Source organism: Xenopus tropicalis, chromosome 4 (genome assembly GCF_000004195.4).
Source record: "Xenopus tropicalis strain Nigerian chromosome 4, UCB_Xtro_10.0, whole genome shotgun sequence".
NCBI lineage: Eukaryota > Metazoa > Chordata > Amphibia > Anura > Pipidae > Xenopus > Xenopus tropicalis.
The window spans coordinates 106809593-106834040 of NC_030680.2; the positions used below are offsets into that span (position 1 = coordinate 106809593).

At 38.8% G+C, this 24448-nt stretch overlaps 1 protein-coding gene across 1 annotated transcript in view; it reads right to left on the reverse strand.

The window, feature by feature from the left end:
- The window catches only part of clca1.1 (chloride channel accessory 1 gene 1), a 29774-nt gene extending 8643 nt beyond the window's left edge, over nt 1–21131 (reverse strand). Inside the window, 10 exon segments of the mRNA NM_001197200.1 lie at nt 52–273; nt 369–475; nt 2794–2974; nt 3785–4009; nt 5152–5376; nt 8629–8794; nt 11456–11564; nt 13240–13390; nt 16726–16863; nt 20960–21131. Coding sequence (NP_001184129.1) covers nt 52–273; nt 369–475; nt 2794–2974; nt 3785–4009; nt 5152–5376; nt 8629–8794; nt 11456–11564; nt 13240–13390; nt 16726–16863; nt 20960–21118 — 1683 coding nt within the window. The 5' untranslated portion in view covers nt 21119–21131.
- Nucleotides 21132–24448: the final 3317 nt, after the last annotated feature.

Here is a 24448-nt window from a genome sequence, read left to right on the forward strand (position 1 = left end):
ATACTTTATAAATGCACAGTAATACCTATTTCAAAAAGAAGAGTTCATTACCTCAGCTGTTCCGGGGATCACAAGTCTAGAAGATTTTGAAGTTGCGTCGGAGGCAAAATCGTTAGATGTGTATATCTTTCCATTTGGGTCTGTTAGAGTGATGGCTGGTACCAAGTTTACCCATGTGACAAGAAAGAACGTTCCATTCCCCACTGTCTTGTCGATAAAGACAGTGCCAGTTAAGCAATCCTTTGACTTAAGAACTGAGCCAGAGCTCTCCAGCTGGTAATGATAACAAATATTATTGTAAATATTTACAAAAACTCACAATGTTTTGATATGACTTTTATTTAATAATATTTCTATAATATTATCACCTGAATAGCATGCTGGGTAGTAGCCCCATCTCCAGCTGTGAGGCCGATGAAAGCATCAATTAATCCTTGAGCATCTACTTTATCTGTCGCTAGAAAGCGTAATCCTCCTGTAGTTGAGAAATGACATTTGTTCTTGTGTCATACTTTACATTACTGTTCACTTATTCATAAAAGAGAATAATATTTGAGGTAAAATTCAAAATCTTTAGGTATTCTGACATGATTTTTATGGTGTACTTTTTATTTCTAAATCACACTATTTACATAGAAAATAATTCACTCTAGCATTTAAAATTTTATTCCTGAACCAACAAATGTATTTTTTTAGCTGTAATATTGGTGTGTAGGCGCCATCTCAGTGCATTGTGCCTGAGTCTGAGCTTTCAGAAGGAGCCAGCACTACACATTAGAACTGCTTTCAGGTAACCTATTGTTTCTCCTACTCCCATGTAACTGGAGGAGTCCCAAGTTAGACTTGGATTTCTTACTATTGAGTGCTATTCTGATATCTACTGGGAGCTGCTATCTTGCTACCTTCCCATTGTTCTGCTGATCGGCTGCTGGGGAAAAAGGAATGGGGGGTGATATCACTCCAACTTGCAGCTCAGCAGTAAAGTGTGATTGAAGTTTATCAGAGCACAGGCCATATGGCTGTGGCACCCTGGGAAATGAAGAAGGTGAAAAAATCTGTTTGTGTTTTTGAAAAACGGATTTCAGTGCAGGATTCTGCTGGAGAAGCTCTATTAACTGATGTGTTTTGAAAAAAACATGTTTTCCCATGGCAGTATTCCTTTAAATTAACTATAAATGGATGATTTATCAACACTCCACTTCAAATGTTTGTCCCAATTTGAATTTTTTTGCCTTGAAACACATGAATTCAAATTATAGTTTAAAAAACTTGAATGTTTGATATTTAATTTATTAAGATTAAAAAAAAAAAAAAAAATCTTGAATGTAAAACTTCGGCATCTAAAAGCTTGTGAGTTTATGTAGAAATCAAGGGAAGTTGTCCTATGCAAAACTTTTGAGAGCTTGTAGATCCATTGAAAATGATGACGGATATGAATTTGATGCATTTCAGTTTTTTCACAGATTAATTTAGTCAAGTTTTTTACATTTGAATTTCTCAATAAATAAGCAAACATTTGAGTTTATTCCAATTGAAAAAAACTATAAAATCCACAAATTTGAAAATTGTTAAATAAGCCTCTTAGTATAAAGTATATAACCCTAGTAGACTTTGCATTCTTTACTTTTTATTTTGTGGATTTCAAATTATCTTTGCATTTTGGTATTTGATATTTTGATATTTAAAATATCATCTGACTGCTCTGCAGATTGAAATTGTGTCTAGATTTATTAGCTTACTTTATTTAGCAGATTTATGGGTAAAAGTTAGAGTTCGCTATTTGATAAATATGCTTCTAAAAATCCCATAGGAATGAATAGAACTTGGGCAAGTTTTATATGTATTAAGCTCTAAACTCACATTTTGATAAATCACACCCTTAAGGGCATATTTACAAAAACATTACTCATTTTTTTTCTTTTTAAAAATGCAAATAAACTAATTTCCACAAAGGTCTGACAATTATTATAACGTTTGAACTGAAAAAGTGTTAGAAAAAGTGTTAGAAAAAGTTGTAAAAAAGTCGTAAGACGTTTATTTAATTTCTAGTTTCTCATTGTCTCACAAAAAACAGCGGCAAAAATCCAAAAAAAAATCCGAAAAAAAGGTTTTGAAGCCAAGCAGGATCCTCCAGGGAAAGGAAGAGCATCTGCCATTGACTTCTATGTGATCTTGACAAATTTAAGCTGGCAAATTATCGAATTGGGATTTTTAGTTTTGTTGTAAAGTAAATTTTGAAAAGTCACAAATCTTTTTCCTGCGACTTTAGCACTAAAAAAATCGACCGTTTGTAAATGGCCCCCTTAGGGGATGCAAAAAGGAAGCATTATTGGCCCTCATTATAAGCTGTAAAGAAAAAATAATAAAGGAATATTTCAATGTGACTTACACTAGCAGTGATCTCCAACCCTTGGCTCATAAGCAACATGTTGCTCACCACCCGCTTTGATGTTGCTCCCAGTGGCCTCAAAGTAGGTGCCATTTTTACATTTCTGGCTTGGAGACAAGTTTTGGAAGCACAGAGATGCAGTTTTGCTCCAAGCAGAGCTTCTTACAGGCCAGCAGGCCACAGGGGGCCACCAAATAGCCAATCACAGTCCTTATTTGGCATCCCCAAAGAACTTTTTTCTTGCTTGTGTGACTCACCAACACTTTTTTACATCTGAGTGTGGCTCATGAGTAAAAAAAGGTTGGGGATCCTGCTCTACAGTAACAAAATTGGTACCCTATTTTCATACTATAAAATGCAATAATAGGATAAATTCCTTTCTTGTTACAAGTTTAGCTCTTTACCTGTCATGTCTACAATCGTTTCAAGTTCCTTGGCTGCATTTGGACCCAAAGCAATGACATGAATTATCGATCCACTATTGGTTACATCAGGAAAACAAAGAGATGTGGCGTAATTATCTTCTCCATCTGTAAGAAGGACTAGTTCAGTGCTGTATGAGGATCCATCATATTTTTTGTTTACCTATATTTGGAATTGGAACATTTTGACAGATATCATCATTGCTACATTTTTCACTCTAGTTATTAAAAATGCATTTATTACAGATTGCTGCAATTTAAAATTGTATTTTTGTATTAATCAACACAGGGGTTTTTGAGCACCAGATAAAGGGCATTGTAGCAAGCACTACCAGAAATGTCAGTGTTAGCAATGGCCTAACCAGTTTCCCAGTAGAAATCCAAGCTGGAGAGTGGGGATATGTGTACAATCTGTGGTTGGGGGCCTGGGCCTTTGGAGCATTTGGAGTACATAGAAACACCACTGCAAACTTCTGAATGACTTTTAGATATGTAGAACATTGCATAAATCTCCTTATACTCTGCACATTTTCTTTGCAGATTATTTGTGTGGATTTTTGCACATTTAGAAATAATTCATGATATTTTAGCACTACCAATTTTCCAAATTTTCCAAAGTCCCTGTCCTATAGTGTTACAGTATAAAGATTGCCTCATTTGAATCATCTCAGGGGATATCAGGCTTCTTGATGGGGCCATTCAACAAAAACAATGATCACACATCTAGGGCAGAGAAGGCACAATTATAGAAGCAGATTGAGGCAGTGAGTGGCCACTGGCTAGATTAAGATTAAGTGACAAGTCTGAAGTTGTGCCCTTTGCTTGATTTTTACTTCTACTTTCTACTTCTTCTCCTTGTAAATGTCTTCTAAATATTATACTTTTAGATTAGATTTGCATCCTTAAAGGAAAGATGATTGCAGAAAATGATAGCACCATAACCCAACCTTTTTATGCCCAAAAGAGTCATTACCTTGATGCCCTCACGAATTCCTGCACAAATGTTTGTTCCTCCAGTCGCAGTTTTTGGGAGGAGAGACTTTAGCCGATTCCGCTGAGTGTCATCAACTATTTGCAACAAACTGGAACGGACAGATGCAGTGCTTTCGAACTGCACAATCCCAACATAAGAGCCCATCTCAACGATCTGCATAACGAACACTTCTGCTGCCTGGTACAGCCGCCCAATTCGATTACCCTGCAGAGAATAGGGAAAATGATATGTTGGTAAATAAAATAAAATTACAAAGCAGAAACGTTGTCAGATGCAGACCAGACCAGTTTAATTCCATTTTAGTTTAAATAAATCAGACTTCTTTTAATGGCTTTTCTGCCTGCAACAATGGCCAATGTTTTGGTGATAAAAATAATCTCTGACATTCCGTATCTACAGATGTCAATAAAAATTGCTCCCTTATTATTGATTACATCTTTTCCTAGTCTGGAGTTTTCTCTAAAATAGTTCAGGTCCTTAGTGCTCCCCTACCTGGTGAGTAGGTTGGGGATGAGTGAAAATTTTAGTTTTGCACAGACCTCGTTTTCAATCTGTTGGCCAAGTCTCCATTCCCAGTCCTACCTACCCTGCACATAAAAACTTTAAACTACTAAATTTTAAAGAACATGTAGATGTAAGTGACTCTGGAAAAGTTCTCCTGTACGACCAGGGGATGTTGCGCTTTAGGTAAAAAAACTAATAAAACAATAAAACATTTATTCACTGGGATCTGCAGTGAGTGAGAAAGAGTTGGGAGTGATGAACCAGGTACAGGGAAACCTGAACATCTCAAGTGACCCGTTACCCCTTAACCAGGATGGGCAGAAATCGTATCCTGAATGGTTATGGTAGGGTTCATTTACTCATTACACTGAGGGAATTATTCACTAAACATTGGAGCAAGGTGAGAAAGGGGCTGCATCATAGTGTAACTCTAAGGGGAGGTGGGAAATGGTTTGTACGAGTATCAAGGTTTTCTTTCAATTTGTTTAATTAAGCATGTTTAAAAAATATACATTCATATTAACTTTTGGCAGTTTAGATGCGTTTATGCACCTTTTCTACATAATACCAATGAATTAACTTATGAGTGAGTGGGGTGTATTTTCCCCTTTTATAACAGAATTAAAGCTATTTAAATGCGTTTGCTAATGCAAAAGTGGATTCATTCTAAAACAACAAAAGTAACAAAAAAAAACTTTTATGCCTTAAAGTTTATGAATCAGCAGGTTGTAGTTCTGCAAATTTCAGCTCTGCTACTAATGTAGCACAAAGGCTGCCTGGCCGAGGGGCAGCGCATACAGATTACTTTTGGCAGTTAATAAGTTAACTAGAGGAAAACCTACACTGGCCATACTTCCAGACACATCAAGCACCAGAGTCACAACTCTTTCAGAACTCTGTAGCAGCGAGAAGGAGGGGACTGCTGGGAGATTAGAGTCAGCCTGTGGAGGAGTGGACTTTATATCCGTGGAGTTCATAATGACGTCCCATGTGCTACGTGAGTTACAGATCCGGTTCTGTAATGTTGGAGCCTCAGTGTTATGGTTCTTGTCACAGAATTCAGTAACCTGAAAACAGCAAAAGCAGCTATTACTGTATGGTTTAAATTTAAATAGTGATGTTTAAAAAAAAACCAAAAAAACAACTGATGCACTTCTTTGTGAGTGAAGAGTATATAGAATGAGGATAGAGATATAAAATCCATTAGAGTCCCTTCAAATAAAAGAACATAAACAAAATGGATGGTTTCATACATACAGATACTGTTGGAGGTACAGACAGATGCACAGATGCAACAATGTTCAACATTACTTACAATGTAATGTATTATAGCACACAGTTGGACAGTAACCTGTAGAAACCATTCAGAATGTAACTTTCACTGGTCACCTGCCAGTGCTGCCCTAGGCCCGGGCCTTTGTGGCCTTGCCACAAATCTGGGCCTGATGGTCTGGATTATTAGACCTACTTCAGGTATGGGACCTGTTATTCAAAATGCTCGGAACCTAAGTCACTGGTCACTTGTTTGAAAGCAAACATGGTCTGGATTACTAGACTATTCAAATTGATGGTAACTATGCTGCATGAATCCATAACAGGGGTAAAACAATCCCACTGGGTTTATTTCATGTTTGATTTTTTTTGCAATAGTTATAAGGAAATGGGATCCAAATTAAGTAAGAAAAATCCTTATCAGGTAACTTATAACTGATAAACCATTTTGCCTGAAAAGTATATATATATGTTTCCTTCTCCTACAAGTCTGTTTTTTACTGCAATATTAGCTGTCATTATGTAGTCCCAAGGTGTTCTATACAGCTCAATGCTCATAAACATATGTTGTTATCAGTAGGAATAACCAGTTAAAACCTACAATAAAGTTGTGCAAAATAAGGTACAGGTAAACGTGGGAGTGGAAATTCCCTACATGATTAATCCTTATGTTGTCTTGTCATTTCCTTCTTTTCCCAGTGTCATTATGATTATCATTGGATGGACATTTTGAAATTTCAATGGCTATACACATGGGCGTCCGCAGAAAATTTTCCAAGGGGGGGCAAGTAAGCTAGTATCATCCTGCAACAGACAAATATATATATATATATATATATATATATATAAATATATATTTTTTTTTTGCAGGATGATACTAGGGGAGGCTAAAGATGGCCCATACACAGACTGACCTACAGCTAATGTGACACTTAGTGGATTCGCTGCTGGCGTAAAAAGTTAACCTCCCAACTACCTCTTGCCGTTCCCACTGACTCCCAGGGATACTGTACAAAAGTGCGGGGGGGGCTTTTTTGTTTTTACCCTAAAATGTTTAGTATGTTAAAGTATTTATACGCGCATTTCTGTGAGGGGATCTGCAAACATTTGTGTTTGTGATCAGGGCTAGTTCGCATTCAAATTCACTTTTATTTTTAATGGTTTTTCAGTTATTTAGCTTTTTGTTCAGCAGCTCTCCATTTGGTATTTCAGCAGCTATCTGGTTGCTAGGGTCTAATTTACCCTAGCAACCAGGTAGTGGTTTAAACAAGAGATGGGAATATGAATAGTTAAGGGGCCTACTTGGAAAAATAAGTAATACAAAATTATAATAATAATAAAATTGTAGCCTCACAGAGCAATATTTTTGGCCCCCATTTGAAATCTGTATAGAGGCAGAACAGAGGCCTGTGTATAGTACCTGGGTATAGTACCTGTGTATAGTGCCTGTGTATAGTACCTGGGTATAGTACCTGGGTATAGTACCTGTGTATAGTGCCTGTGTATAGTACCTGGGTATAGTACCTGTTTATAGTGCCTGTGTATAGTACCTGGGTATAGTACCTGTGTATAGTGCCTGTGTATAGTACCTGGGTATAGTACCTGTTTATAGTGCCTGCGTATAGTGCCTGGGTATAGTACCTGGGTATAGTACCTGTGTATAGTGCCTGTGTATAGTGCCTGGGTATAGTACCTGCGTATAGTACCTGCGTATAGTGCCTGCGTATAGTGCCTGGGTATAGTGCCTGCGTATAGTGCCTGGGTATAGTGCCTGGGTATAGTGCCTGGGTATAGTGCCTGCGTATAGTGCCTGGGTATAGTGCCTGGGTATAGTACCTGGGTATAGTACCTGGGTATAGTGCCTGGGTATAGTGCCTGGGTATAGTGCCTGGGTATAGTACCTGGGTATAGTACCTGGGTATAGTGCCTGGGTATAGTACCTGGGTATAGTACCTGGGTATAGTGCCTGTGTATAGTACCTGTGTATAGTACCTGTGTATAGTGCCTGTGTATAGTACCTGTGTATAGTGCCTGTGGGATGAAATCTGCAGCAAAAGTTGAGAGTTGGTTCTCAGGTAAAGTTACAGCTGCAGATTCTTCTTTTCAGTCTTCATTTGTTTCCAGTTTGCAAAATCTCCCGATCCCTGTGTGCATCTGTGCTCTGATTGGTCAATTTTACTGTCTGTCAAGGAAGCTGTGCTCTGATTGGAGAATCCACAAGAAGAAAGATCCAATCGGAGCACAGCAAAAACGGGCTTGAGGAGACAGTGCAGAAAGTAAGGTTTTTTTTGCTACTTTTCCAGGGGGGGGCAAGTGCCCCCTCTTGCCCCCTTCTGTGGACGCCCATGGCTATACACTTGTAGACAGTAGTGTGAGTAGAATTTGTGCCTTGGAGGCCCTATTCCTACTTTTTATAATCTATTTTTGGGACTTGAGAACAAAAATTACTTGGCTGTAGTTAACCAAGCTGTTTGTATACTAAAGCAACTAAGAATACTGTAGATTGAAAAGGTGGCTTCCTGACAGTCAGGTCCAGGCTGCGTCTAACACAAATCCAAAAGCATGCAAACTTTTACAAAGGACATTTATAGATGTTTTAGCAGTTGCTTGAGGAAGAACGGGTGCATCTTGGCAATATTGTGAAGATAAATATGTCAGGGTTTTGCAGTGGCATTAATATGATCGTGAAAGGATTAGATCTGGTCAAAAATTACTCCTAGACAGTGTACTGAATTAACAGGGCACAAGCCATTTAGTAGTAATGGTAAAAGCAGGTGAAGGGACAGGTTTGGTTAGAAAGATGATGAGCTCCCTTTTAGCGAGGTTCACTGTATTTGAAGTTGTGTCTAAATATATTAGGGTGTCATCGGCATATGAGTGATATCTAAGGCCAAATGAGAAAAAAAGGTTTCCCTGTTAAGGGAGAACAGTGAAGGGCCAACTACAGAACCCCGAGGAACCCCCTTACACTAAAGAAACAAAAAGAAAGGCAGGAAGAGAACTAGGGCAGCAAGATAAATATTCATCACACGATTTTTTTTACTCACAGATTGCAGTGCCTGTAAATACATGATAGATGCCTTGGGAACCTGGTTCTTGTCAGGTACAAAGACACAACCATCTTCATAAAGGCCTGTTTGGGGGTCACGGGCGCATTTGCAGGTTTTTCCTTGACACTGTTTAATGTGGGTACCAATAATATCAGCAGAGCATCTAAAAAAAGAAAAGAAAGATTTTACTCTGTGTTCTATTAGATTGACCATTATAAATAAAAAATTATTGGAGAAGTTGCTTTTGGAAGAAAAGCAAACAATTTGCCAGCTGCGGCAGCGGAAGATGATGCCGCCATAACTGAAACTTAATTCTCCTAATCTGCAATCAAATAATTCATAGCTAGCTTATAATGATACACGTGAAGGCTAAAACCCTAAAATAAAGCTGCCGCTTACTTGCCTTAGAATGGAAAAGAGACCGTTGCTATATCACCTGGTCCCTGGATCAACATGGTACTTTGAGTTTAAACAAGAAAATAGTGGCAATGGCAATAGTGAAAACACCCATTTAGCTGGTGATGTATAAATGTGGTGATAATGATGATTTACTATATAGAGTTAAAAACACATCCACCTGGCATTACAGGCAGATTCCACTTAGGATTCCTATACATAAACATTTTTGGCTAGTTTGGTTGACAATTGACTGACAATGTCTTCTAGTGTGTATTTATAGCAGTGCACTAAGAAGGAAGGTTCTGTGGATCTATCAGGGCAGAAGGGAGTACTGCAACATAAGGTCACTTATTGTCCATTGGTCCAATTCACAATTTCTAGTCTGATGAACTTGTTGCTATGCCTAAGAAAGAACGGTGAGAGGTCATGGTCAGATACACTTATTATCCATGCTTGCAATGGGTTCTAGAAGTATGACTAGAGTAAAGGAAGCCATTCTCCTCTAGCTTAGTCCAAATCCAGAATTCAAACAAGGGTGGGTGCAAAGATAGGGATGGAAAACACTCATTTCATTTCATTTTTTAGAATTGTTTTCAAATCTAAAACAATTTTCAAATCCATATTGAACCTGCACGCCTAATGCCCCCCTAAATATACAGCGTGATTGACTTTTGCTAGATAATAGCAGTTAGACCTTTGGACAGCAGAAAGCAATAGTAACGGAGCAGCAGTTACTGATATACATATAAATACAAAGAATAAATTACTGTTGAAGGGAATAAAGGTTAAACAATGTTTAGTCATTGTTGGAAACACAACATCACTTATATGGGTTATAAATGAACCTGCTGCCTTCAACTTTATAATGAGTGCAGTAAATTTATGCAACAAAGAGCCCTCCAGCTTTTATGCTGCACAGTCAAATCTGAACCCAGGCAAAAAACTAATTGTGCAATTATTGTGAACTGTGATTACATGGCTAGTTTATGGCTTTTTTTTAATCTTTATAACAGATTTCTATTTTATGTTAGTTATGGGAACTCTGGTAGGTCATCTCTCCCTGAACTTAAGAAAGTTGTACTGTAGAGTTACAGTATAGCAACATGACTATCACTGATAATCACTCAAATCATCACTGTGGGGCTCATTTATAAACAGAGGGTAAATTAGAACCTGGGCAGTAACCCATAGAAACCAATTAGCTTTTCTCATCCAGCGGCAGGTTGAACAGTGAAAGCGATCATCTAATTGGTTGTTATGGTTTACTGCCCAGGTACACATTTGCCTAGTGTTTTTACATGACCCTGACTACCCAAACATCCAAATCCCAAAGATTAAAGCAGTGCTAGAATTGGGGAGGGATACAGTGGAATACTATCCCTCCACTTCTTTATATTTGTGAAATAGCACCCAGGAGGGGGGTGGGGGCAGAGAAGGCGGACAGCCTATGGGCGCCCTATAGTGAAATCCAGCGCTGATTGCACCCAGGCAAAGTTGTCAACTTAAATGTGATTGCCTATCTTTCTGTGCATTATATATATATATATATATATATATATATATATATATATATAAATATGTTTATTGAGAAGACTTAGTCTTCTCAGTAAACACCATACTAATTCTATAATCTCTGTGACTGCGAATCTCTTCGTTGCTGTATCTAGTTCTTCACCTGGACCTGCACCCAGGCTATAGTGACCCGATTGACGTGAGTGCCGGCTCTCTCCTGATGTATATATATATATATATATATATATATATATATATATATATATATACTGTATAATGTCGAATGATATAGAATATCATGGGGTTGTACAGTGTTAAGACACACAATACACAGACAAGGGGCTGTGTCTGCAAAAGTTTTCTTAAAAGCCACATAAGTAAATCTTTGCATACTAGGCATCAAACTGTTCGTTAGAAGGAAATAGCACAATGGCTTTGCTATAAAGTAGGTGAATCCAGGATAATGGTAAACTAAGGTATCCCTTGCATTAATGAAGGCAGGGGCTCTCTGCAAGCCTGAAAGGAATGTGTATGGGCAAAAGACCCTCTCAGAATAATGTCAATGTGCCCTCATTTGTGTACTTTGCACGTTGCAGTTGGTTTCTTAAGTAAGGCTTTTACAGTCTGTTATTTTTCAACATTACTTACAATGTAATGCATTATAGCACAATGGTTGGACTGTGCATCCAGAAGGCACTCGGTTGCATGGATAATTCCAATATAAATTCGTAAGCTCAATGGCGCAGGCATTCCTCTATAGTGGCAAGTAACCTAGAGCTCCCATTAAAATTCTTAATCTTAAATGTTTATCAAATTTATAAAGCACTGCAATTCAAATAATTTATAAGATAAAAATAATTTAGCATTTACTTAATTTCACTATGTGACTATGTCATAGTAAAATATAAAATACCTTGTTGCTTCTATATTCTTATTTCCAGCAATATAAAAAGGTTTTTCATAGTTGTATTCATCAAATACGCCCCATCGTAGATGTGCCCATTCGTGGACAAATGCTCTACCTAAAAATACATACAGTATTTAATTGTATCTTCAATACAAGATTTCATGAATTCAGCTTGGAAGAAAACAGCCTGTTCATCCCATGCACAGTATAGTAATTATCACATTAAAACTAAATAATAAGAACAAAATAATAATTAAAGAACTTATTAAGCAACAGATCTGCTTTTTTATTGTACCAGTACAGTAAGGAGAATGTCAAACAGGCTAATGGTGGTAGTTATTAAACAATAAGAACCATCAACAAAAATATAAGACTTGCTATACAGACTCAGATTTGGTGTGGAAATGTGGCCAAGCAGTCTGATTGCCCACCCACCTGTGTGTTTGGCACAATAAATCCATGTGTGTGGCCCCCTTTATGGTATCCATCCATTTGTTCTGCACACTGAATGTTTGTATATCATGCACATTGTTCCTATATATATATATATATATATATATATATATATATATATATATATATATATATATATATATATATATATATATATATATATATATATATATATATATATATATATATATATATATATATACAGTATATATATATATATATATATATATATGCCACCTTTTGTCAGATGTGCTGTTATCTTGTGGCAATGCTGTGAAAATGAACTCTTTGACAAAAAGTGAGCTAGAGAGTTGGACTGGTATAAAATGCTGTGGGAGAACTAAAAGCATTTTTGCAGGTTCAGCATGATTCTAGGCTCAACATCCTGGATAATATATATTATGAAAAACAAACCAAAATATGATCAAGATCCATTAGACTGTGGGAGAATATTTATTCACTCTCATAGATAGTCCAGCTTGAAGGTCATAAAGGGTGAGATTTGTAGAAAATGTTTCTTTTGAATTATGGGTGAATGGCTGATACAGCAGTGTTTTATTGTCTGTAACTGATATATATGCTAATCAAAGGTTAAATCCCAAACAGGGTTTGAACTGAAAAAAAAGTACAAAAACCACTGGACAGGGCATGCAAAACAATTTGGTCTGTTTCCAACCAACCACAAGCAGGACAAAAAACACATTGGAATAAGCAAAATGGCACAGTAGCTGACTTAAGTAACAGACCTAAGGCCTTATTTACATCGGCAAGTGCAGTACCTGCAATTTCCCTGCAGTCAGTTGCATGTAAAATCTCATGTTCATTGTTTGTTAGACCATATACTGTACATGGTGCACTTTGAGGCAATGGTATCACCCCCTATGACATCTTAATTGCAGGTTTGCTTCTTAAAGTAACGTCCTAAAAATAACAAATCGGAGGATGTTCTGAACATGAAATTCTTGGCATCATCGTACGAAAGTGACTTCCTGGAAATGTACTGTAGGTCCCCCAAGGATATTGTCACATGCACAGATTTTATCATTATCTGAGCAAAATTTCCTAACCAGTCTGAGCTCCGAAAACCGTTTGAATCTATGTTATATCGGTGTGTGTATGGCCAGCTTTAGGCTGCCTGTTATGATCTGTAACTAAGCTCAAGGCCTGGTTTCATAAACAGACTGGCAGAGTAGCTGCGATTTCGAAAGTAGTAGGGATAAACAAAAGTAAACTGAGCTAACAAATGCATTCTGTGTTTCAAGATCGTCAAAAATCTCTAATTTCAAATCGGTTTATATGTTTTTAAAACCAATAAAAATTAAATATAGATGTTTTACCTCGAGGTCCATAAGTTGAAATCAGACTGTCGTTTAGCAAGAAGTCTGGTGTCATATGAATATATTTTCCTGGCTCCCCACATCTACCATACTGCAGGGTATATGGGTCATCTCCAAACTTGACGTGAGAGCTGGCAATGATCACATCTGCCTGTTGGGCAGGGAAATAAAGAATGACACTTTTCTTTATGTATATGTAACTCTTATTATAATAATGGCATTACTCTGTATTATACAACATTTATGATTAAAATAATGTTAAAGAAATTCTAATATATGATGATTATTTGAACTGTTCCCATTTTAGTCAGCTGAAACACAAATAAAATATTATATAGGGCTTGTTAGTTATGTGTCTTGCCTACAGCAAACACCTACACTAAAACATCTTGGTTTGTGTTTGATCAGTAACTTGAAGGGACATTTACAAATGCAAATGCAGTGTGAAAAGTAAAATTTCAAATGTATTTTGCTTTGGGTTTGTTACACATAATGCAGAGTGTTCCTATAAACCCATTTGACCCAGATTGCATTGCTCCTATAATTCCATTTGACCCAGATGCATTTTTAACATGCATCACTTCAGAAGCAGGCATTTAAAACAGTGTCATTTTAGTGGGTACAAGCTTGCTACGCCATTGAAGAAACTTACTGTGGAATGCCTAGAGCTACCCAAGGTCCTGGGTGGAGGTGGATCCAGGGTTCCCCAATGTCAATAAGCACAGTTATGCACCATTTACCAAAAGAGGCAGGATAGATGCATTGGCAAACATGTAAAAGTGCAAGACCATGTTTGGTCACAATTACCTTGATAAATTATGTCAATATATTCTCTCCATTGTTTGCATTTTAGATTACCCACAATTGTGGACCCATTTGTAAATAAGCCTACTGTCCTCTGCGGAGACCTCAATCGCTAACTTGAACATCCCACTTGACAAACCAAACAAAACCTAAATATGTCAATTTATGGCCAATCTGACACAACCAAATGGCCACCAGGAGTCAGCTGTGCGCTGGTTGGTCATGCATATAAATGGTCAAATTGCAATAATCTGGCCATGGAAGGGAGTTGTGCCCTGACACGATTTATGCATTTAAGAGTTCACACAGGAGATTTTAATTTCAATGCTACAAACTTAACTAAAGGTGGCCACACACGTGGCGATCTGCGATCTTTCGTGCGACCATCGGTCGCACAAAAGATCGTCAGACCCGTCACTAACCTTCAGGGCTGAAACGGCAGATAAGGAGGTAGAAACAATAGGATTTCTACCTCCTTCTGCTGATTCAGCCCTGACGGCAGATTTTGCTCAGGCGCCTTCTATGGCGCCCAATCAAAATTTTTTGACCTGGCCGATCGGCGATACCGGTCGACTCGCCGACTTGCCATACACATTATCGGTGCGTGTATGGCCAGCTTAACTGACCATCTCTATCTAAGACCAGTCAGCACAAGATCATTTATAAACAGTCTAAGAACTTTTAACAGTTTATTACTAAAATATCTGACATCTGTGTAATTTCCTTTTTGCACAAACACTTGTGTATTCTTCTTAGTATCAAAGGCAAAACTAACTATTTTATTGGTTGTAATATATTTTCCCTTATAGAGTACAGTACCTTATAAAGCCATAGCATATGTGGGGCAGATTTAAGAACATTTGAACTAGGGAATCCTAAAGGATACCATTTAAACAAACGGTACATTTATTAAAGCAGAAGGATGTTTTTTAGTTGTGAGGCTAAAAATTAAATAAAACAAAAATATAATTGTGTGACTAAAAATTGCTGACTGCTTTAAGCAGATATACAGGAACAAAACAGCAGGCAGGCACATCTGGTATCCGAAAAATGTGAATAAAGTCTAGAAAGACAGCTTGTAGTCTTGATAAAAGTTAATGTTTTATTTCAATCCATATAAAACAACAACAGCAGTAGCCTTACGCGTTTTGTACCTAGAGGGTACTTAGGCATAGGCTCTATGCCTGAAGGAAAAACACAGTATGAGAGAAGAGGAGCATACACTCTAAGTTGCAGGTGTCATGTCATGGGGGTGGGCAGTGATGTCACTGGGCAGGGCTACAATGCGGCGATTGGCTGATCACCACATCAATCTCAGTGATTTCTGCCCGGTTTTCCTAGTTTGAAAACCCAGGCAGGAGGTTTTGACCTCCCAAAAACTGGGCTGTCCGGGTCAAAACCAGGCAGGTGGCAACCCTTCCATATGCCCAGGCTCTAAAACAGAAGTAAAAACAAAATGCTTTGCACTTGTTTGCTGCTTTAGCAAATCAGATTATCTCTTCTGTCTTCAGTATTGATCTGGAAGTCACTTATGCAAACTTCAAGTTATCTAGTATAAATAAATTTGAAGCAACTGGGCTTGTTTAGTAATCATTGAAGACGTTTCACTACTCATCCGAGCAGCTTCTTCAGTTCAACTGACTGGTATGGGAAGTCCTCAGCATATATACTCTTCCACTAATCCAATCACAATGGCACTATGTAACTCTTCAAAAAGGTGACATCTGAAACTCACAGAGGTGTGAATGCTGTGGAGTTACTTTGAAAGGATTACCAAAGTATCATGCAACTCTTCAAACAGGTGTTACTTGTTAGAGTTGCACCACATCCCTGTGTTTTTCAAACCTAGCAACACACTGAGACAAAAACTTGTACACCCAAAGGATCCAACACCAAAGGAAAAACAAAGCAATGTTGTATACGCAGTCCAGTGTAGCGAGGAGTGCACAGACCTTTACATTGGTGAGACAAAGCAACTGCTCTCTAAGCGAATGGCTCAGCATAGGAGGGCGAACACTACAGGCCAGGACTCTGCTGTCTTTCTACACCTAAAAGACAAGGGACACTCCTTTGAAAATAGCAATGTCCAAATTTTGGCTAAAGAAGACCGCTGGTTTGAAAGAGGTGTAAAAGAGACCATTCATGTCAAAGTGGAGAAACCATCCCTCAACAGAGGCGGGGGACTTCGACACCATCTGTCTGCTACATACAATGCTGTTCTAACATCTGTACCCCGGCAGTTTCAGAACTCTTCACACATCCATTCATGCAACTCTAACAAGTAACACCTGTTTGAAGAGTTGCATGATACTTTGGTAATCCTTTCAAAGTAACTCCACAGCATTCACACCTCTGTGAGTTTCAGATGTCACCTTTTTGAAGAGTTACATAGTGCCATTGTGATTGGATTAGTGGAAGAGTATATATGCTGAGGACTTTCCATACCAGTCAGTTGAACTGAAGAAGCTGCTCGGATGAGTAGTGAAACGTCTTCAATGATTACTAAACAAGTCCAGTTGCTTCAAATTTATTTATACTAGATATACCATGACCTGGATGAATGAAAATCTTCATAGACAAACTTCAAGTTACTTTATTACATCTGCACATATCTGGTGGATATTTCGATGCAATGTGTGTGTGTGATTTAATTGTTCTTTTAATTTTTTTTATGAAACTTACCTTATCATAGGTTTCCGTTCTTGCCTTTGTATATTTATTATTTGACCAGGCCATAGGAATTAAGATTTTTGCATTTCTTATATAGACTCTGTTCTTTGTAGCACTGAACAAATACTGAGAAGCCTCTGTTATCATATTCTAGAAGACACATCAAACATGGAGAGAAAAAATGTTCATTTAATAGACTAAAATTAAAATATTAGTATCAAATTGTGTTTAAGTTATGTTTGATGGAAGCATTCATATCTAAATAGGGACTGGCGTTCTAGGTGGGTCTGAGAGGTGAATGGGGGCAGTACAGTCAGAAGGCCAGTCAGAGTGATATTTGGAATGCATGCTTATTTTAGGTTCTAAATATTCCTATAAAACAAGCCTAAAGACGAGACGAATAAAGTTGAGATTTCAGGTGAACATTGATATTATTGCAACTATAGTAGAATGGTTCACACAACTTTATTTATGTATTTGTAACCTCACAATGCCTCCTTTATTTATGTATTTGTAACCTCACAACTCCTTTTAAGATGTATAGCTTGATTCAAAGATATTGCATATATGTAATATTGAAATGTAGCTTTCGCCTGTGCAGCGTCAAATGAATTTCAGTATAAACTGACATTTTCACACATTTGTAAAATAGTGGTAAAATTATATTTTTAAATCAGCTTATGTGACACAGGGTGATCTGCTAGTCATGAAATGTACAAGGAATAAATAATCAAGAGTCAGACTTTGTTTAAGGCCTCTATTTAATGTTTAAAATACTAGTGGAGGATAAAGCATTGTGCAGCACCTAAGCCAATGGCCTTACAATTCATATTGACTTATAAAGTCTTATGGGAGAGCTAGTGTAGATGGGGCAGTGGGACCAGTAAAGGGTTGTGGGGGAGGAGTGAGGGGGGCATATAGTTTATCAGATAAGGAGCTTCCATTGTTACAAGGGAAACAGACTAATTTTCACCTTAGCTCTAACTGTCCTTTAGCTAATGTAAGCTGTAGAGGAAGAAGTAGTAATCTCCGCTGCATGCTGGCTAATGCGCGTAGCTTGTCGGGAAAAATAGGGGAGCTGCAGGCTATTGCATGTATTGAAAATTATGACTTAATTGGTATCACTGAGACCTGGTGGGATGAAAAATGCGACTGGGCAGTGAATTTAAATGGGTATACGCTTTTTAGGAGGGACAGAGGGATTAAAAAGGGTGGAGGGGTTTGTCTTTATGTAAAGTCAGATTTAAAGCCATGTAATAAAGACATTACCAATGAAAACGTTGAATCTCTTTGGGTAGAAATTTCAGTAGGGCTGAAGGTCACAAAGAAAATGATCATTGGTGTATGCTATAAACCACCCCGTATAGATGAGGGGGATGAGGCCCAGCTATTGTTGCAAATGGAGGAGGCTTCAAAATTGGGTCAAGTTGTTATTATGGGGGACTTTAATTATCCGGACATTGACTGGAGTAATGGGGTGGCTAAGTCAGAAAAAGCTAGTAGGTTTGTAAATATGCTAAATGACAACTTTTTATTTCAGGTGGTTCAAGAACCTACTCGGAATGAGTCTATTTTGGACCTGGTAATATCTAATAATACTGAACTTATCTCTAACATTTGTGTGGGTGAGCATTTGGGGAACAGTGATCACAACATGGTCTCCTTTGAGATAATGCTACAGAGACAGCTCTATAAGGGAGTAACTAAAACGCTCAATTTTAGACGTGCAGACTTTGCCAGTTTAAGGGCATCTCTGCAATGTGTCAACTGGGAAAGGCTTTTCATGGGGTTAGACACAGAAGGAAAATGGAACATCTTTAAAACATTGCTTTGCAGGTATACACAACAGTATATTCCCCTTGTAAGCAAGGAGAGGCATCGCAAAGCAAAACCCTTATGGCTGAATAAAAGAGTTAAGGTCGAGGTTGGTAATAAAAAACGTGCTTTTAAAGCATTCAAGTTAGCTGGGACAGCGGAAACTTTCATCAGGTACAAGGAAGCAAATAAAGCATGCAAAAAAGCTATCAGGCAAGCTAAAATAGAGATGGAAAGGGATATTGCAGCTAGGAGTAAAAAGAATCCAAAATTATTTTTTAATTATGTGAATAGTAAAAAAATGAAGCAAGAAGGGGTGGGAACTTTATTATCACGGGGAGGTACGTTGGTTGATGAGAACGGGGAAAAAGCTGAAATTTTGAACTCTTATTTTTCATCTGTCTATACATCTGAGGAGCCAGATAATGAAGGCTTCCCTTTTAATATACCCAGTGCTAGTAATTTAGCTACTGGCGCATGGGTCACTCAGGAGGAAATTCAAAAGAGACTTGAACATGTAAAGGTAAACAAAGGTCCAGGACCGGATGGGATTCATCCCAGGGTATTAAATGAGCTGAGCGCTGTGATTGCCAAGCCTCTTCACATAATTTTTCAGGATTCGTTGAGGTTTGGCATGGTGCCGAGAGACTGGCGGATTGCTAATGTGGTGCCGTTATTTAAAAAGGGATCTCGTTCTCAGCCTGAAAACTATAGGCCTGTTAGTCTGACATCAGTAGTAGGAAAGCTTCTGGAAGGGGTAATAAGGGATAGGATAGTTGAATACATTGCAGTTCACAATACTATTAGTTTGTGCCAGCATGGTTTTATGCGTAACAGATCTTGCCAGACTAATTTAGTTGCCTTTTATGAGGAGGTGAGCAGGAACCTTGATGCTGGAATGGCAGTTGATGTCATCTACTTAGATTTTGCTAAAGCGTTTGATACAGTACCTCACAGAAGGTTAATGATCAAATTGAGGAATATTGGCCTAGAACATAATATTTGTAATTGGATAGAAAACTGGCTGAAGGATAGAGTACAAAGAGTGGTGGTAAATGGAACATTTTCTAATTGGGCCAGTGTGGTTAGTGGAGTACCGCAGGGGTCAGTCCTTGGTCCTTTGCTTTTTAACTTGTTTATTAATGATCTGGAGGTTGGCATAGAGAGTACTGTTTCTATTTTTGCTGATGACACTACATTGTGCAAAACTATAAGTTCCATGCAGGATGCTGCCGCTTTGCAGAGCGATTTGACAAAATTGGAAAACTGGGCAGCAAACTGGAAAATGAGGTTCAATGTTGACAAGTGCAAAGTTATGCACTTTGGTAGGAATAATATAAACGCAAACTATCTACTGAATGGTAGTGTGTTGGGGGCATCCTTAATGGAGAAGGATCTAGGGGTTTTTGTAGATCACAAGTTGTCTAATTCCAGGCAGTGTCATTCTGTGGCTACTACAGCAAATAAAGTGCTGTCTTGTATAAAAAAGGGCATTGACTCAAGGGATGAGGACATATTTTTGCCGCTTTATAGGTCCCTGGTAAGGCCTCACCTTGAGTATGCAGTGCAGTTTTGGGCTCCAGTCCTTAAGAAGGATATTAATGAGCTGGAGAGAGTGCAGAGACGTGCAACTAAACTGGTAAAGGGGATGGAAGATTTAAGCTATGAGGTTAGACTGTCGTGGTTGGGGTTGTTTTCTCTGGAAAAGAGGCTCTTGCGAGGGGACATGATTACTCTGTACAAGTACATTAGAGGGGATTATAGGCAGTTGGGGGATGTTCTTTTTTCCCATAAAAACAATCAGCGCACCAGAGGTCACCCCTATAGATTAGAGGAACAGAGCTTCCATTTGAAGCAGCGTAGGTGGTTTTTCACGGTGAGGGCAGTGAGGCTGTGGAATGCCCTTCCTAGTGATGTGGTAATGGCAGACTCTGTTAATGCCTTTAAGAGGGGCCTGGATGAGTTTTTGAACAAGCAGAATATCCAAGGCTATTGTGATACTAATATCTACAGTTAGTATTACTGGTTGTATATATATAGTTTATGTATGTGAGTGTATAGATTGGTTAGTATAGGTTGTGTGCTGGGTTTACTCGGATGGGTTGAACTTGATGGACAATGGTCTTTTTTCAACCCTATGTAACTATGTAACTATGTAACTATGTAATTAATCTCTTGCCTATCTTTAAACCACAGCTTGATGGGCACCAATATAGACCTAGTGGCTTTTCAACAAACCCCCCTTCTGCATGTACCAAAACAGCAACTTGTCTGTTGTATGGGAATTATGGGAATTATGTGACACTATCCTTATCCTTCTATAGAAAATGTTCATTAAAAGCACTTGAAATAAACACTAAATAATTAGGCAGTACGGCCTAAACATGGGAGTGATATAAGAATATGACAACAGATTTTAGTTTGAACTTACCTGAATATTGTCAATAATTTTGACATTCTCTCGCAGTCCTGGATTAATTGCAAAAACAAGGTCTTCATAGCCACCATTTTGAAGTTTGACCATTGAAGTGCCAGATACACAGAAAAGATGAAAAGTTAAAATTAATGTAAAAAAATTACAAAAAGACATTGTGCACTTTTCATCTACCCAATGAATGGATGGATGTAGGCTTACTCGAGGCACATTTATATACAGACACACCACCTTTCCAAACCCTTATCTATTATCTTAAATGGACTTTGCCATGTTTCGTTAGCATTGCCAAACCGAGTCACTCCCCATGTAAAGAAGTTAAAATAGCTTTGAATCTTGTAAGGGTAGCAATGTAACAGAAGGCAGTAAGTTAATATTTATGGATCACTTACTGCAGGACTGACCTTTCACAGATTTCATGATACATGTAAGTAGAGGTAGGCAGAAATGAAGTATGGATCAGTATTTATATTTTAAAGGGGGCATTTAATCAATAAGCAAAGATAGATCCTTTCTCCAAATGGATTAATGGATCCTGAGAACTGCTTAATTGCTCTCTTTGTTATGAGTGATCTTCATTAAACAATGTGAATTGGCATTCATGGCCACCTTGAGCCATAATAGCTGTTATCCCTCAAAACTGCTACTATGGTCTACAGAGCAGTGATATATAAGTTTCATGGGCAGGGTAACTCTTCTGCATACAAGCAAACACAGTTTGCAAGGCACAAATACCCAAAAAATTAGGAAACAGCTTTGAATGCTCCAAAATAAACAAAAGTAGAAATTTATTGCAAGACATCTGCTTCCCTGAAACAAACAACACTGGTTTGCCATCATTATTACCCAGAACTGTGCACTGCTGTTAGTTCCATGCTGATGTGCACAGAAGTGTGTGGTGCCAGTTGCTAAATTGAATATTTACATGATTAACCCCCCCCCCCCCCCCACTGCTTTCACTCAATGCACACAGTCTACAAGAAACATGAAGCAAATGCGTCCGGCTTCTTGAAGCTTGTGTCGCAGAAGACAAACTCATGCTACAATCCCTATGTTGTTCCTGGGAAGGGATAAATTCAGGGCACCTGTACTACCTTCCTACAGTATGTACCTCATTCAGTTATTTGTTCAAGACCTTAGATTCATTAAGCAATTACAGGGCTTAAAGGGGTGGTTTACCTTTATGGTAACTTTTAGAATGTTATAGAATGTCCTATTCCCAGCAACTTTGCAATTAGTCTTCATTATTTATTTTTTATATGTTTTAATTATTTGCCTTCCACTTCTATATCTTTCCAGCTTTCAAATGGGGGCGTTAGTGACCCTGATAGCCAAAAACTATTACTCTGTGAGCTTACAATTTTATTATTGCTGCTACTTTTTATTACTCATCTTCCTGTTCAGTCCCTTGTCTATTCATTTTCCAGTCTCTCATTTAACCCAATGTCAGGTTGCTAAGGTACATAAGACCCTATCAACCAGATAGCTGCTTAAAATTCTAAACTGGAGAACTGCTGGACAAAATGCTAAATAACTTAAAAACCTCAAAAAATGAAAGAAGACTATCATTGTCTCCATCTTATTAAAAGTTCATTTAAAGGTGAACAACCCCTTTAAAATATATTCTGCTAGGTCTGGCACTATAAATCTTTAAAAGTCCCATCTCTCAATAAGCAAGTAAGAAACACAGTCAGGGTCAGACTGGGCCCTCGGTGGGCCCCAGCGGCCCAGACCTGACCCTTGCGGCGCTCCCCCTGATGTGTTAAATTTACGCTCGCTCAGGGTAGGACGTCTGGTGGGGGCCCCTGCGGTGGGGGGAGGTTAGGGGACGCGGCCAGCGGGGGCACCTGCAGGTGGGCCCAGCACCCCCAGTCCGACCCTGAACACAGTTCATGAATTATTAAAATGACCAAAACAGAGTAGAATTAAGTATACATTACTAAGTAATCATTTATTTGACTGAAATGCATTAATACAAAAGGGAAAGTGGAACACTTAGATAAGAGAATTGTGAAATCATGTAAACGTGTATGACCATAATTATACCGGAAAGGTTCTACCTAAATGATTATATGTGATTGAAGATAAGGTGTCAGGGAATTTCTGCACACATTTCCGTGTCAAAGACCCCAACACAAATACGCTGCGGGTTAGTAAATGCCTCCTAAATATAATAAAGATTACTAAAATGTAACACGTTTTACAAAAGAAAGCAGTACACACATAAACCTGCCTGCCAATTTTAGTCCACAAATACAGAAGTCAGACTTAAGTAAATTACTTTATCATTTACGTTGAACTCCATAAGTCTTTTCTTTGTGTTGATCTAAAGCAGTGCTGTCCAACTGGCAGCCCACGACCCCCCTCTGTGTGGCACCCCACCTGTCTGGCTGCTTTGATGGCTTACCTTTGTGTAAACTTTAAATGGTATCAGTACTGAGATTAACTGGCCCCTTGCATGGTTCTCACCTCAGATTCAGGCTGTAATCTGTATTGCATTGTTTAAACATGTAATCCCCTGTACTGTTCACACCTTTTAATCTCTACATTGTTCACCTGCAGTGTTCACACCTCAGACTCAGGCTGTAAGCATCGCATTGTTCACCTCTTCAGACCTCAGACTGTAGGAGCAGTGCCAGCATTGTGTCATTGTATGTACTTACCTGTGTGTATGGCACACACAGGCAGCATAGGGCAGATAGTGCATGGCACACACAGGCAGCATAGGGCAGACAGAGCATGGCACACATAGGCAGCTAAGGGCAGACAGAGTATGGCACACACAGGCAGCATAGGACAGGCAGAGTAAGGCACACACAGGCAGCATAGGGCAGGCAGAGTATGGCACACACAGGCAGCATAGGGCAGACAGTGGATGGCACACACAGGCAGCTAAGAGCAGGCAGAGTATGGCCCATAGGCAGCATAGGGCAGACAGAGCATGACACACACAGGCAGCTAAGGGCAGGCAGAGTATGGCACACACAGACAGCATAGGGCAGAGAGTGCATGGCACACACAGGCAGCTAAGGGCAGGCAAAGTATGGTACACACAGGCAGCTAAGGGCAGACAGAGTATGGCACACACAGGCAGCATAGGGCAGACAGAGCATGGCACACACAGGCAGCATAGGACAGGCAGAGTAAGGTACACACAGCAGTGTTCACACCACAGGCTCAGGCTTTAAGCATCACATTGTTCACCTCTTCGCACCTCAGACAGAGTGTAGGTGCAGTGCCAGCATTGTGTCATTGTATGTACTACCTGTGTGTATGGCACACACAGGCAGCATATGGCAGACAGTGCATGGCATACACAGGAAGCATAGGGCAGACAGTGCATGGCACACACAGGCAGCATAGGGCAGAGAGAGTATGGCACACACAGGCAGGGTAGGACAGGGAGGGTATGGCACAAACAGGCAGCTAAGAGCAGGAAGGGTATGGCACACACAGGCAGCATGGGGGCAACACAGCATGACACAC